Source organism: Electrona antarctica (assembly GCF_951216825.1).
Source record: "Electrona antarctica genome assembly, chromosome: 4".
Taxonomy (NCBI): domain Eukaryota; kingdom Metazoa; phylum Chordata; class Actinopteri; order Myctophiformes; family Myctophidae; genus Electrona; species Electrona antarctica.
Window position 1 is genome coordinate 50,858,780 of NC_136809.1, and position 17,190 is coordinate 50,875,969.

The 17,190-nt window shown below is 43.5% G+C and overlaps 1 protein-coding gene across 1 annotated transcript; it reads right to left on the minus strand.

The window, feature by feature from the left end:
- Positions 1-8,571: 8,571 nt before the first annotated feature.
- Positions 8,572-16,567, minus strand: LOC306922588 (prostaglandin E2 receptor EP1 subtype-like). The gene is made up of 4 exons (XM_079500297.1): positions 16,251-16,567; positions 11,104-11,864; positions 10,045-10,272; positions 8,572-8,862 (listed from the first exon to the last, which is right to left on the minus strand). The coding sequence occupies exons 2-4, from the start codon at positions 11,812-11,814 to the stop codon at positions 8,581-8,583; spliced, it is 1,221 nt and encodes a 406-aa protein (XP_079356423.1). The 5' UTR covers positions 11,815-11,864; positions 16,251-16,567; the 3' UTR covers positions 8,572-8,580.
- Positions 16,568-17,190: the final 623 nt, after the last annotated feature.

Below are 17,190 nucleotides of genomic sequence, written 5' to 3' on the forward strand. Positions count from 1 at the left end.
AACCTGGGGAACATAGGGATGACCCCTTCTTGGGACGAGTACAAAAAAGCACAGAAAGTACAGTAGAATAGAAGAGTAGTAGTAGAGTAGTAGAGCGCTTTGGATAAAAGTGTAAGTGCAGCTATATAAATGCAACATTTACCAAAAGGATTAAACCCAAAAAATCACAATGGCTTGTTTCTGCACAATTTTATCATGTGCGTCACAGAGTCAAATGAACATGCTTGCACACACTAACTGGAGGAAAGTAAATTTACACAATGACATGCAAATTAATTAACACCTAGCATGCCTTTGATTGTCAACTTAGCCTCACAATGGTTAGCCAGCTACTTTTAGTTTTGAGTTTTATTGGGTTCAAACATTCAGGAAAGCAGTTGATGATTAGATTCCAGCATTAAAACTTTGCATTATATCTGAAGTAGTTTATACACAACTGACATGTAACAATGTCAACCAGCCAAAATTCTCACATGTCTCCCCCCCTGCTCCGCTCCCTGCACTGGCTCCCGGTCGCTGCCCGCACAGAATACAAAACTCTGATGTTGGCATTTAAAGCAACCAAAGGTATGGCTCCCCCATATCTTGCCAGCATGATTGAACCCTACAAACCCTCCCGCGCACTCAGATCAGCCAACGCAGGGAAGCTGGAAGTACCCTCACTAAAAACGCCGGGACAACGCTCCACACGTCCCAAACTCTTCTCCCTTCTGGCCCCAAAACTGTGGAATGCACTTCCCGTTGCAATCAGAACTGCAGCATCACTCCCGATCTTCCGCCGTAGTCTGAAAACCCACCTTTTCAGACTCCATCATGGCCCATAGCACTTACCCTACCCCCCTTAGACAGCACTTCTTAGACTTATATAGCATTTGAAACAGACTTATAGCATGTCATGTAGACAGCACAATAAGTGCATTGTATGTAGTCATAGCACACATATACAGCATAGTATAGCATATATGTATAGTTTATATGTATAGTGTCATTATATAGATATGTTCTAGTTATAGTTTATATGTATAGTGTCATTATATAGATATGTTCTAGTCACGTTCTTAGCTTACGCATGTTTCGCGATAAATGCATTTTACATATGTGATGTATTCCCATGCTTTTTGTTCTTGCTTAATGTAAATCGCTCTGGATTAAGAGCGTCTGCTAAATTGTAAATTGTAAATTGTAACAATGTTACAGATTTTACAAAGATATTAAAAACATGAAAATGTTCTTGGCAGTGGTTCTGAACCAGTGGTCATTGAGGGGGTTACAATTTACAATTTATGCATTTAGCAGACGCTCTTAATCCAGAGCGATTTACATTAAGCAATAACAAAAACAAAAAGCATGGCATACATCAAAAGTAGTTATCATGAAACATGCGTAAGCTAAGAACGTAACAGTGGAGTATCTATATTCTTGGACTCTTTTTGCTGTGGTACTGTGCTACTTTTGATTGATTTATGTGAGTTTAGACATCCCTCGATATCATCATTATAATTATTTTCACTTACCCCAAAGTCACGCCTTCTCTGCAGCTAGTAATTCGCTTGTCTCATCCAATTCAATAGAGTCCACCTCATCCCTTCAATGCAATTTTAGTGGCACACAATGAACAGTGGTCAACAGTTACATGTATGATCGGTTTTCAGAGAACTTCAGCCAAACACCCTGCCCTAACTTTTATCTCCTTCCTTCTCCAGAAACAAAGTATTATCACATAAAGGTCCTTATACACCAGGCGAGTGATGAATAAACGAAATCCGAAATTGCGCCAGAAAACAATTCAATATCAAACTATAAATTTGACGATGTCTCATAGGTTGATGCTTTTATTTTGTGATGACAAATCGGCCTTAAAAAAATAATAATAACAATTAAACCGCTGGTTCTGTGTGGATGTGCTCATGACACAAACGGCAGTTTAAATTATTGCAGATTCAATAAATGCTGCAGGCGTGTAACTGTTGCTCTCTACTAACCTTGTTGTTATGCACTGTTCACTAGGAAAGACCAAGCATCAGACATAAGAACCTTTTAGATGGTTTATTGAATAGACGTGGAGTATGGTCGTTTATGGGCACGTTGCATGCGAAGCATGGAACGTGCGGCATAAACGGCCACGGCATGGAAAGACTTGGGGAAGCCAGCATGGTCATCTAAGGTCATCGCCACACGCAAGCGTGCGTCGTGTGGCTTAGATGGCCAGGGGCGGGGGATGCCATTAACGGTGCCGGTATGATCATCTAAGGTCGCCACCTCACGCAAGCGTGAAGTGTGTGGCTTAGGTGGTCAGGGCACGCATGACATGTGGGGCGCTGGCGTGCCGCGTGACCATCCAGGGGCATCGCTACACACGAACGTGTAGCATGCGGCTTGGATTGTCAGGTCGGGGGGGGGGGGGGGGGGGGGGATGCCATTAGAGGTGCCGGCACGAACATCTAAGATGCGGCATAGATGGTCGGGGGCACGAATGACACCGGGGATGCGGGCTTGGTCATCTAAGGTCATCACCACACGCAAGCGTGCGGTGTGCGGCTTAGATGGTCAAGAGCACAGGACGTGGGCGGCAGTGGGATTAGGGGGTTCGAGGGGGCGCCGTGGACCCAGATACTTTGGTTTAGGGGTCGAGGCAAGAGCCTGTGCGATGGTGTAGAAACCCCCTCTGGAACCTGCAGAGAAGATGGGAATAGAAGAGAAAAGGGAGGGAGGGTTACCGGAAACTAGCACGCTGCCATTTTTTAAACTTGCGCTTAAATACCCCCGGTGATAGGTGAGGTAGGAGTGGTCAGTCTGGTTGGAGGTGGGTGAGTGGTTGGCATGGGTGGCAAGGGTGGAGTGGGTGGCATGGGTGGCATGGGTGGAGTTGACAGTGGCAGGTGGGTTGGCTTGGTTGTCTTCTGCTTGGCCAAACCTCCCGAACTTCAGTTGTTCCAACTCCATTACTTGACACATTCTAAAGCTTGGTGTTGATTTATTTTGACAGGTGACAGCCCAATCTACAATAAGGAAGAAACGAAGAGTGTGGTTGGCCAGGATGTACCAAAGAAACTAAGTGTACCCTCACAGAAAGTGGCCGTAATATTGTTCAGGCACTCTGTATGGTGGTCACTATTCTGGTGAAGAAAGAGTGCTGCTAATAAGGCCTGCTGTACCCCAGCCATAAAGATCATGGCTGCAGGGGTAAGGGTTGGGGTCATAGAGTATATAAAAAGATAGAGACTGAACTGGCCCCCCCAGCTATTCATGTCAGTGGAAGTTGCTCAGTGGCGTTTTGAAGCACCCGGAAGACTGCCGGAAGTACCGTCTCAGAACGTCTACTTCCGCATTTGACCACCAAATTTTGGTGGTCAAATGCGGAAGTGCAACCGAGCGCTCAATGTTAAAGCCCAGCTGCACGGGGTTTCCCGGTCATGAATCCACAGGTCCGCCTGTAGTCCCTCCTCCTACCACTAGGGCCCAGAGCTTCAACGTTGAATAGCCTCACTGGCCCCTTGGTTGGGGTCGGTTGAGACATCGAGTCGGCATATAAATAGCATAGACGCCTTAACAGACGACGTCACACTGATAAGCAGCAGCATGCGCGCAGGCCGGCAGCACAAGAACCCTGCCTCTCATAAGATGCAATGGAAAAGTTCTAACTGCACTCACGTGTAAATAATGCCCCATCAAACTTTCAGATGCTGTTTTTCTCCCAGTGTGGAGGAAGAATGATTAGGATTTTTATTGTGATCTCTCGCCCTTGAAATATATAATCCACTGGTTTCTGTTGTGTTTGAACAATAATAGCAATTCAAATCAGTTGTCCTCAAAACCACACCTCCCTCCAGTCGCTGTCATAAGAACGGGAGGTGCGCTCATGAAGAGCCTGTTTGTCCATGGCTGCACCCGCACCTGCAACCCATCAAGTATAATTTATGCTTCGTCCCGCGATGGTGTCGCGCACGCAGACCTCTACGCTCGCAACAGTCGCATCCGCGATGCGATGTGAGCTTGTATATCAGCTGTTCTCTGTGCGCAATACTGTTGCGCTTTGAAGTATACATGTCTCCTAGGGTGCATCTCACTAGCCAACACACAAGAGAGATTGAATGGACTGAAACCAGCGCTCCCCAAAACAACAGGTTTGGAGATCTGTTGGGAATTGATTACATGAAACAGTCGCCCGTGCGCCCAGTCCCAATGTTTGTAAACTAATAATAATTGGTCTATAGGGCTTCAGTGGTTGAACATGTGCACATACGACGTGTGTTCGTTTGTATTTGATTGACAGGTCATCATGAGTGATTTATCACGACCCTTGACATTTTGACAGGGCTCACTCACATGATTTATGAGTGGGTCACAACACCCACCACCCCTCCTGTTACTTCCTCAGACCACAGACCCCCCCCAGCCACCCTCAGTATCACATACTGTGGTGAACGTCTTGATAGCCACAGTCCAGAAACATTATGTAAGCATGGCTTCCTATCTACTGTATAATGACTGTCATTATTATTAATGGTTTCTCTCTGCAATGGATTGCACTGATTATATAGTAAAGTCAGAAGAACCTAGCACAAAGTTGGGGCCAAGATGCCCGTCAGAATTCAGTTACTGTTGATTTGGCAAGTTATAGTTGGAAGGGTTAACTTGGAATGGTTATAAGGCCCTGGGCTGGTTTAACGGTCCGGGCACCTTTGGCTGTTGGTCCAGCATGACAGTGTGTCCCGGGTTTGTGTCCCGATCCCGACGAACTTTGCTGTGTCTTCCCCCCCATTTCTCTCCCCGTCAATAGGCAAAAAAATGGTTGGAATGGTTAACTGAAGAACTGAACAGAAGAAGGTATTGACCATTTGCAGACCGCGGCCATGTTTCCATCAGAGTTTGGAAGCACTCGTTTTCAGTAAAGCAATGTCCTGCTGCCTCTTGCATTATGTGCTAATTCAAAACAGGTGGTACACAGTGCAGTTGAGTGATATCTAACGAGCACTTCCAAACTCCAGCACTGGAAGGACACAAAGTAGCTCATATATAACATGTATACAGGGGATTTTTATGAAACAAACACTTTGAGGATAGAAAGAGAATAATTCAAGCTTTCCGTACAGCTGCAATGTTGGTGAGTTTGACATTGTTTAATACAATCAGATAGGACTTTTCTGTTTGGATGAATGGGCTGCCATTGGAAGTTGCACCTAGGTAGCACCTTGCCATTAACTTATATGGTAAGATGGCCGCGGTCTGCATATGGAGAATTGAATCAAGAGTTGAATAACATTCGGAGATGGCTGATGGGCTGATCTTAGACATACGTTCAATTGCATATAGTGTGATTTACATTGTTGCTTAAAATCTTTCATAGTGCAGCCGTGAGAAACCACAAACAGCTGTTTATTTTTCGAGTCCTATAGTCCCAGTATGTTGCTACCTACTGACCCTGTTTTGAATCTGCCCTTTGCTTCTATGTGCTGTAGTAGCTAGTAGGCTACTGTATTTAACGCCTGAATTTCTATTTGTGCTGCCCTCTAGTGTCTGTCTACCCTTATCATAATATGCACGCACACATGCACAATATTAGCCTGCTTCAATGTACAATATGATTATACTGCCAGTGCCACAAGGTATACACAATTCTCTGTGATGGTAAAGTGGTCGAATGACACCAGCCACGCAATGTAACAATGAAATTATGTCTAGAATTTGTTTTAAATGCTGAGGGCCCAGCAGGGAAGGAACCTGCACATATTTATATTGAGCTAGCTCAAGAGCTGGTTTCCCCAATTCCAAGCGGAAAATGTTGCTGAGGGCAACCCCTAGCCCCGTCTGTCACCTCACAAGTGCGTTTCCTTGGATCTGTGAATCTCCATGCCTGGTGTCCTGGCAGGGTGTTAGAGGGGCAGGGGCTGAAATCCCATAAGAGGGCACTTTTGGACAAAAATAATTTCGGGGCGCACTCTTTAGCCAGTGGCGATGTGCAGTACGACATGGATTTCTAAACAAATTTGTTCAACGCAAAAAAAGTTCAGGAGACTTCGGTTAAAAAAAAAAGGAATTCTCCTGAATGCTGCCTTCCAGCATGGCATGGAAGGAACGGAGTGGCATTTGCATTTGTTCCATCATAGTAAATGCTGCATTCGTGGTCTGGAGAGGGCAGTTGTTTTACAGACGGGTAAAAGGGCAGGGGCTGAAGCCCCCTTTGATGTCTATGTGTGCACGTCCCTGTGTCCTGGTGTGGTCCAAACACGTTCTCGCATGCATGTATGTAGCCTGGAAACCAGACAAATCTGCCACGTAAATAATCCCCGGGGAGATTGGTCTGGCACTCCTCAGTTTGAATTACATTTCGCTCACCCCCGAGTTGTGGGTGACCAATCAGAGCCCACTATTCAAAGTAGCCTGGCTAATAAGCCAGACTCAAATCACACTGTCGTGTGGTATTTGAGTCTGGAGATGCTGTGTATGGATCTTGTTTCCCGGGGGGCGGGTTCAAACATTTTCTCTTTGACGCAATTGGTCAGAGCTACTGTCAGTCAAAGGTCTCAAGCATTGAACGTCACTGTACCAAAGCCCGCCCATATTGCATACCGTGTCCCGATTGGCCACACCAGTTCTCTGGTGTAGGAAATGGGCGTACAATTGAGCCTCTCCAGACCGTAATCCGCCGGCAGGCAATGTTTTTTTTTGCCAACGGCTGATTCGGTCTGGCTTATTAGCCAGGCTATATTCAAAGTGCTTCTACACCGAAGTCCCAGACTAATATCTACGCAGTGATATTAGTCTGTCTGGCTCTGGCCATGCCAGGCTAACGCACATGTACAATATGTGCACATCAAAGGTTTGTGGTCTGTGTCCAATCATGTACAAAATATTTGGGGGTTGAGTTCTCTGGCCTCTGTAGCCTACAATGCATATTTACTTTTTTTACTTTTTTTCCTCAAAGTCAACACAACCTCATGTCAAGTCACTAAATATCAAACTGGGAACTCATCGGCAAAAAAAAACGAAACTGTTCTTGAGAGATTACTAAAACAGAATAAATAGAATAGATAAGAAATCAAATGAAAGAACAGAAAATGTTATAGCTTTTAAATGGTGACATTCAATTATTTTTTTATTTACATTCGGTTCATATATCCTCATAAAATTGAGGATTCAAGTAATAAGTTAGCATATTGAATTTACAATAATACACAAGTCCTTTCATGGTGTTAAGTCAAGGAAATAGTGTACTTTCTTTGTTATACTTAACCAGCATAACACTGCTTACATTATGTGAGGCAGCTTAAAAATAAAGACTTTCAGAATACAATCGGCTGAATATTACCGTAGGTTTTTCCAATAGATTTTACCTTCCTGGATCATAACCCTGCATTTTCCATTCAGCATTCATGCTATTATTGCACAATTATTTCCACATTTGTCAAACCTCAAAATGAGATATACAACAATGTTACATTACATTATCGCTCAACAATATGTTCTAGGATTATTGGCTCAAAACATGCATTTGCAAAATGATGCATCTTTCCTCCTCTGTAGATTAACTTGATAATGATTTTAAAATGACATTTCCTCAAAGTAAACACCTGTTAAAAAATAATGTTTAAAAATGCTATCATGGGTATGTAGCCTACTTCTGCTAGGCAAAGTGAAAACATAAAATAAGGAATGGACACTTATTGTCAGCAAACATTAGAAAATATATATTTCCAAAATAGGCCTATGTGCAATATCACAGTATGAAATAACGTTCATTCATGAGATCAGAGGATCAAATCCGTTGTATAAAGCTTTAAAACACTCATATGCTTGTTTAACAGATGCAATTTAAGTGTTCAAGGTGAATGGAAATAGAAAATAAAGGTCACATCTGATGTCAAATTCTGTACGTTGTGCCTGCTGCTGTGTTTAGACAGACACAATCTGTCCGTACTGCATCTGCACACGACTGCATCTTGACATTTATTTTGCTCATTCACCTTCGTGCTGCTACATAGCCACATTCTCTAGTTCTACGTTTTAATATCCAAAGCGGGCTTCTTGACTTCTGAGGACCATGGGCTATGGAGGCAATTCTCAGATGTTTGAGTTTGTTGACCGTGGCCTTCTCTGAGCTGAAGTCAAGAAGCGGGCTTCTTGACTTCCAAGGACCATGGGCTATAGAACGTCACAGTCCCGCCCCCTACCATGGCCCAGGAAATTAATCCCAATGCATTTTTCCCATAGACATTTCAAAAAGTATTTATTTAAAGACGGTTACGCCGCGGACAAAGCCAACTCGAGTCGTGACAACTCATGACAACACAAACAATATTTTGGACCAAACAAATAATTACAAAGAAGAAAAACAACAAAAAGTGTTGTAACCTGCCGTTTTTTTTCTTCTTTCTAATTATTTGTTCGGCCCAAAAAATTGTGTTTGTTGTCATGATTTGTCACGACTCGAGTTTGCTTTGTCCGCGGCGTAAACGTCTTTAAATAAATACTTTCTGAAATGTCTATGAGGAAAATGAACGGAGAATCATTTCCTGGGCCCTGGTAGGGGGCGGGACTGCGACGCTCTATGGAGGCAAGAAAACTCCAGAGGAGACCTTCTCAGCTCAGATGTTTGAGTTTGTTGACCGTGGTCTTCTCTGAGCTGTGAAAGGAGGTGAGGTCCCAGCGCCGTAAGACACTGCCCTTCATACTCCCGTGGCGCTTTGTGATGAGGTAGATCTTGCGAAGGACGGCGCGGCGAAGCAAGATGTAGACCCAGGGGTCGAGGATCTGGTTCCAGCCCGCCAGCCTCACGCCCATCACCATCAGGGTCTTGTAGGTGGACAGATCATCCCCGATGGAATCTCTATAGGATCTTATCACTGACATCAGGCCAAAGATCTGTTAAACAAGCGACAGCACACAGGCATTTATAGCATCATTGTGTTAGAATTTAGAAACACTGGGTTCAGATATCGAATCAATACTAACAACCTGCACATTTTTGCATATTTGAATTAAAAAAGCGCTGCCTTTTAAATAAAACCATTACAGAAAATAGAAAATGCTAGAATCACAGGAAACTTCAAAGTCGAAGGGACCTCCTCACAATACAGTATAGCTAACTATTCATTCATTATGCCTGTCAGAATGCAAATGCAGGATCCAATCCAATCTACTTGATTTATAGTGCACGTTTAAAACAACAGTGTTGAACCATATAGTGCCGTACACTCGGTAGCCAAAGGGACTTTTCTCAAAACAACAATTCATAATGAACAGGGCAACATAAATAGATAATGCCTGGTGGAAACAACAACTCTTAGCATGTTCGAACAACAAGCTCAAGGAGTACATGTGATTTGAACACAGGAAGGAAGCTCTAGATCGTTCCACATCTACAACGGAAAATGATCTATAAGATAAGTGAACTACTCACCTACCGACAAGTACATATTAAATTGGTGTGCGTGCACGTGCGTGTGTGTGTGTACACGATAGACAGCTAAGATGGTACATATAAGTCATATACAGTTGCAGTACACTCAACCGTAACTTGCCTGCTTAAATATGTATAGTCCATTACACTTTGGTACTCACACAGTATATAGTGTATATAATATGTAGTACTGGCATCCAAGAATAAGCCCTCAGAGATCCAGTGTGTTGTGAAGGCTATAAATTACAACTTCAGCACGTACCTGTATATTATCCAGCATGACTAACAAACAGCACAACAAAGAAGATTCTCCATATCTGTACAGTACGGTGTTTGTTTGAGCTTCATATAGGCAGTGGTGGAAAAAGTACTCAATTGTTTTACTTAAGTATCTACACTGCAATGTAGAACTACTCCAACTTACAAGTAAAGGTTCGGAAATCAAAATGTACTTGAGTAAAAGTACAAAGGTATTGGCATTAAAATGTACTCAAAGTGTCATGCTTTATCAGTGTGTCGTCCACAGTAACTTTGACTTTGTATTGAGTTGTGCTTTCATGTGAAATGTACCCATTCTGCAAACTGTTAATAAATACTTCAATCAATCAATCAATCAATGCATACAACAGGGATCTGCATCTCACCAGCAGAGGACTCCAGCAGATGCAGGAGGTGACCATGATTCCCACCAGCTGAGCCACCATCTCTATGTCGTGAGACTGTTGCCAGCGGTGCTGCTGGCTGCCGGGCTGCCGCCTCCGCAGCCGGGCCAGCACCAGCGTCAGCCCGCTGACGGTGTTGCACACCAGCGCCACGGCCAGAGACGCCAGGCCCAGGCCGGAGAAGAGCACCACGAATGCCACGTCCGCCTCCTGCAGGGTGTATAGAGGGATGGAGGCTCGTTCATTTTTAATTATTGATAATAACGAGCACCTTATCGATCATATCAGGCTTATCGAGCTCACTATTTTTGAGCATTTTCTATTATTTAGTGGAAAGACGGGAGACAATACATTCTGAAGAGAGAACAAGTATCTTTTACTATGGCCTTCACATACAGTAACAGACGGGAGGCAATTGACCTTTTTACTTTTGGAAAATAATATTGAAGAAACTGTTAACTGGTTAATATGTTTACAGTCACTTTAAAAGTGTAATTTTGTTGGACCTGGACAGCACTGGTTGGTATCAATACACTTTTAGACCGACATGTTTGTGCCAGCCTGGATGATTGACCTCTTGTCGTGATTGTTTAAACATGACGTCATGAGCCGCTATGCTCAATAACAGGCTTGATAAGCAGTGGCGTGCACAGATAGACACTAGGGGGTGCTAGAGCACCACCTGCCCTTGCCCTCTGGACAGCAATGTGCCCTTTGAAAAAAAAAATATATATATAATTTTTTTTGTACAGTGTACAGTATGTGGACCATGGTGACATTGATCAATTCTTGATAAAAAAAAGCTTCTAATATATTATTTATGCCCCAAAATCTATAAATCTCACACTATTAAGGCAACCGGCCGGTTCCACGCGCTGCACAAGGTGCCCTTTTTTCACTTGAGCACCTGCCCCTCTAAATGTCTGTGCACGCCACTGTTGATAAGCCCAAAGCTTATTGATACCGGGTACTCGCTCAATAAGCTTGTTATCAGGTTTTTTATTTTTGGGGTATCGGGTATATAGAGCTCCATATCCCTACCTGGGTGTCGTCCTCCAGCACCCGGATGAAGCACCATGTGCCCGGGTACTGGTAGGTGTAGGAGCCCAGCCGGAAGCACGGCAGCATGGCCACGCACAGCGCCGCCAGCCAGATGACCGACAGCGAGATCTTGGTCCGCGCCGTGGTGACCAGCGACGAGTGCAGCAGCGGCTGCGTGACGCCCAGGCAGCGCTCGGCGGCCATGGCGCAGCCCAGGAAGAGCGGGCACAGGCCGAAGAACACCATGCTGCCGCCCAGGAACTGGCACATGGCGTCGGCCTCGCCGTAGGCCTCGGGGGACACCCCTCCCGAGAGGTAGAGCGTGAGGACCAGCGCCCCGAGCACCACGTGTCCCGCGAAGTCGGTGGCCACCAGCGAGCTGGCGAACAGCAGGAAGGTGGCCTTGGAGCGGCGGCGCTGCAGGGAGTAGGCGTTGGCCAGGATGACGAGGGCCACGATGTTGGAGATGATGCCCAGGGTCATGGAGAGCATGGCCGCGACGGGCTCGCTGGAGGTACCGGGCCGCTGTTGTTGGTCCGAGGTGAGGTTCCCGTGCTGGAACGGGGACATGATGAGGCCCTCCATGTTGGACACCTCCTCGGCCATCACCTCTCCTCCTCCTCCTCGGCTGTGGTTTGAGAGCGGTGGGAGGAGGAGGAGGTGGTGGTGGTGATGGGGGGCCGAGGCGTTGTAGTGGCTCATCGCTAACATGGTTGAAATATGACGGTTATTATGACGACAAGGCCCATGGCACAGGGAGCCTGCAGGAGAAAGAGTATAGGTCAATAAACAGTGGTGGAAAAAGTATACCTAAATGTTATACTCAAGTAAAAGTATCGATACTGCAATATAGAAGTACTCTGTTACAACTAAGTAAAAAGCCTGGTATTCAAAATGTACTTGAGTAAAAGTACAAAGGTATTGGCATCCAAATAATGGTACTTAATACCAAAAGTAAATGTACTCATTATGCAGAATGTCCCATTAACAGTTTTCAAATCCTTTGAAAATAGCCGATCTACAAGCTCGTGCGTAGCATCACGTGCATTGTGAGATTGTAGATCTGCTATTTTCAAAAGTTTTGTAATAATAATCACAATATTCAACAACATTTTTGAAATAATTGTAGTGGAGTAGGCCTATACAACAAATGGAGTTGAACATAAAAGTATTGGTAATTGGAAATACTCAAGCAAAGTACTTTCCACCATGGTAAATGGTGCATTTATATAGCGCCTTTACCCAAGGCACTTTATATAGATTCTGCATTACATTCACACACATTCATACACTGATGGCGGCCAACCAGCACATCAGGAGCAATTAGGGGTTTAGTTTCTTGCTCAAGGACACTTCGACACTAACTCTGGGGGAGCCCGGGTTCGAACTGGCAACCTTACGGTTACCATCCGGCCACTCTACCCCTGCACCGCCGCCCCATGTACACATTGGATATTGTTTAAATGAATCATATTGTTTGTGGTTGATGTTGATATTTAATGGTAGCACTGTCCCTTTAAGGGTAGTGCATAAAAGGGGTGAGCAGGTGTGGCCTCTGTTTGGCCAGAAGCCTGATTTGAGTGTTTGTTGGGGACCTGGTTGGGGACCTGAGGTGTTTCTCAACCTATAGTACTTGGTAAGAAAACCTCAAACTAATGCTTTGATAATTCATTTTGATTAATATGGGGTCATTTCGTCAGGTGTGATGTTGTTTTGTGAGGGAGAGCTGGGATCATTGCTACAGGAGTCTGTAAAGGGTAGGGGAATGGGTTTTAATATAGGGTTATTGACATGGGGACAATGTTTAATAGTCAACAACTGTTAGCCTAATTGCATTTACTATGAAAACCTACATCTCCCATTAGTCATGCCTCCATAAAGGTCACGCCCCTCGTGACATCACACCTGCATATATCACCTCCCTGATCATGAAACAGAAGCTAGTCAAGCAAGAACTAGCCTACTTGACCCTCTTCAGTTTGCATACAGGGAAGGCAGGGGTGTCCAGGATGCAACTGTTGTGAAATGTCTGTTGTTGTGTTTTACGTTTCAAACCTCTACGACCTGCTGTAAACCAAATTGCCCCCCGGGGACACTAATAAAGAACTTGAACTATATGGTCATGCCTCATGACATGTCATCATGCATCCATATATGGTCATGCCTCGTGACATCACGCCTCCATATGGTTACGCCTTGTGACACGTGTCACGCCACCATATATGGCCATCTCCATATATGAAGATCACGACACTGACCTCATCTAACCCTGGATAACATACATAACACACATGGAGAAGACTTGATCATCACCTAGATCTGCATATATGGACCTGGCCAGCAACTCTACATCTGACCTCAAACCCTTAGATCTCCATATATGGAGCTGACCTGTTCTGACATTCCATATGTTGATCTTCCCCACCCGTCCTTCCTGTTCTGACATTCCATATGTTGATCTGACCTCATCAAACCCTGTACACTCAAGACCCATATATGGCCAGTACAGAATCCCTTCCATGTTGATCTGGCCCCCCATGCCAAAGCGCCAGCGCTCGACCCAGCAGTCTGCCGTCTAATAATCAAGAAGCATTTTTGATTAATTATTTCCATTTCTTGTATATCAATGAATCGACGCAAACACTATATGACAAGTTTTCTATTGTAATTGTTTGCTAAGTGCTATTGATTTGAAGTCATATTGCCAACCTTTATGAGTAGCCCATGCAGCTACAGTCCACTGCTAAGAATAATTCATATATGGACGGGAGGGAGAGTGTGAAAGAAAGAGATGAGAAAGAGCTTGTTTTTCAGATTTTTAGCTGCATTTCTCCATCGGTTTTCCAAAAAACGCGTCCAGTGTGCAACCACCTTTACACCCAGAGTGGAGAGTAGGAGAGTAGCGACACGATTTGATCTCGCCACAAAGTGGGTGCCTATGGGCTATAATAGTTCCAAACATTGCTCCTATGGCTGGAACTATCCCATGCATTGAGATACAATGAGCACTTCCGCATTCCATTGTTACAATGGGAGTCAACAACGCTAGTGTCGCCACTCTCTTACTATATTACTCTGCTTACACCTATACGTCACTCATTGACTATACACTATAAATGACTAATGCACCCTAAAAAAATAAACCCATACATACTGTATATAGTAAATCATTACCTGGGTTAACCACTGCATCCACAGTTCAGTGCAGGAGTATATTGACTGGGTCTGTTTTGGTATTTTGTTGTATTTTTGTCATTTTGCTATATATTTTGTATAATGTAATGAATGTGTAGGCCTATATTGAGGGGTAACCGTATCATTCTATTGTAGGACAACCTAACCTAAGCTCCGACCGTTAACTGTTTTTCCCACGGTGCCATATCGTATTTGAGACTGCATGTGTTTTACCATGTTGTTTGTTGCTGGGCCATGTGCCATATCATATAGTGGTGTTGAGGACATGCACTGGGCACACATTCACCCATTTTGGGCGGGAACCCCTTTTGGTGTTAGCATTATGCTTTAGCTATTGAAAAATAGCAGATCTAGAAGCTCATAGCGCGCCACCGAGTGGCGCGCTACGAGCTTGTAGGTCTGCTATTTTTGAAAAATCGAAGAACGACTGACATAGAAACATAGCTTTTTCAGAAAAATGTCAGGATGTAGAAGACATTTATAGAATCTGATCTGAACATTGCATCCATGGGTTGGATTTTGTTTGCTCTTACTGTATTTGCTTTTGCGTATTTAATCTATTTATATTGTTTGGATTTGATTGGTTTATTTGTTGTAGTAGGCTATGTTTAGTTTGAGCTAGGACTCGTAAGTCCCTGAAGCCTTCACCCTGTATCACCTACCCTTGGGCTCAGTCCCACTTTTAGGATCATGTTAATAACCCCTCTTCCCTAATGTATATTTTTTTTAAACTTTATTATATTTTTCTACATGTTGAATAAACTTGACACTTTTGCTATACATCAGCCTCTGGTTCTGTTCATTCTGTTCTGTTACATTGTCCACCAGCACAGTATATGGTGCTTAATGTAGGATATCTCACTCCTATTTGTGCGGGTGGCAGTCATTTTATAATATAGCCCTGCTATATAAGAACTAGGCCTATAATATTGACATTCTCTTGAGATAGCCGGATAGACGTAGGCCTATATGGGTTTGAATTGTCAAGAAACATGCACCTAATAAAGAAAATAATTGTATTTAATATTTGATTTAATAAAAATATATATATTCTATTGAGACTATATAGTAAGTAGCCTTGCCATAGGGCAGGAACCTATCTCCTGTTTCTGTAGCGTGAGGCAGCTTGATGCAAGTACACCCCCTGGACATGACGCTAGTATGTCGCAGGTATTTAACCCCAATCCAACCCTTGATGCTGAGTGTCAAGCAGGGAGGCACTGGGTCCCATTTTTAGAGTCTTTGGTATGACCCGGCTGGGGATTGAACCCCGACCTCCCAGTCTCAGGACGGACACTCTAACCACAAGGCCACTGAGCTGGTTGAGACTATATGCTATACTCAATATGTTCCTACAGTAGCCTGTAAATGTTCAGAATGTTTTCCCAAAAATTCACAGACCACAAATTATCAACAGCTGACACAAAGCCCATTCACCCCGTGAACCTTGTTAAGTATGACTAAGAGAGAGAGCCAAGGACAAGTTATGACAGTGCTGTAGCGACCTCAGACACATTCCTCAAGTTTATAGTGGGATTTGACGGTGTTTACAAACATTTGATGGAAATGAAACCGAGAATGCATGGATAATTAGCCTATATACTTAGTCTAAGTCTGAAATATCTAGTTTATATTTTTGATTGAATTATTATATTCTTAATTTCTTATATGCACGGCATAATTACCTTCCTATAGCCAAAGTATATCAAACATGCAGGCTTGATGTCTCCAATAAACATTATTGATGAACGATATCATATCAAATATAAAATGTTGTTGATCCCTTCAAGGACGGTATAGCTATATCAGTCTGTAGAATCACAAAGCATTTCAAAAGATGCAAAAAACAATTAAGTGAAACTTCTCATCTATGTTTGATAGGACTATTGCTTTAATTTCGTTTTAGTTTAGGCTACCTTTCATTTAGATTATAAACAAATAGGCCAACTCACCAATAGATGGGGTAGAAATCCGTTCAGTTAAGAAAGGTGTTCAAAACGAATGCTACGAAATGATATTCCTTCACAAAGTGATAATCCAGAAATAATCCATTGAAGACGCAACAATTTCACCGAATCCTATATCAACAATTTGGCGAACATGATCTGCAAGCATGTTTCCATTTGGTGATGGAGAGAGAGAGCGCTCTCCAGACCAGTCCAGTCAGAAATGCTTTAAATTGATAATAACGTTCGTTTAAAATGATCCATTTCTATCTGCAGCTATAGATTGTTAGATTGGCGAGGTGACGTGAACATGCAGTTCTTCGAGCCTAGCCTACTAACCCACGGGTGTCCTTCGCACTGAATCGCACACCGCGCTTTATATAGCGCGTCTCTTCACGCACGCAGACGCAGCCTTTATGGGCGGCTCTGCAATGTCTGGATTGTCTGCATGCAGTGAGTCAAGTTCACTAGTCTATACGAATGAGATACGTGACGTCGGTCTTCTTTCTTGCAAATGCAATGTATTCTTTTGTGACTGTCTTCTTTCTTGCAATGTATTCTTTTGTTTATGAATTCCTGTTCTGTATGAATTCCTGTTCTGTTCTTTGTCTATATAGAAGTGTCTATTTGTACGTCTCTAAATGTTTTGATGAATTGAACATGGTGGACCCTGTTGTAAACAAGTGTAATGCTTAATTGGGTCGTCCACTCACAGTTAACAGCCTTTGTATTGAGTTTGTGCTCGAAATGTACTGTAATTCTGCAAAATGTTAATAAATATTTCAATCAATCAATCAATGACACATGCCTATCGACTTCTGATGCTACTCCCGTTTGTCTCCACGTTCAGACAAATAGATGGATAGAATGCATGGATGATGGATGGATATATTTTTCTAGCCAACTTTAAACAAAATATCCACATAGGCTATCAGTATCACATTTC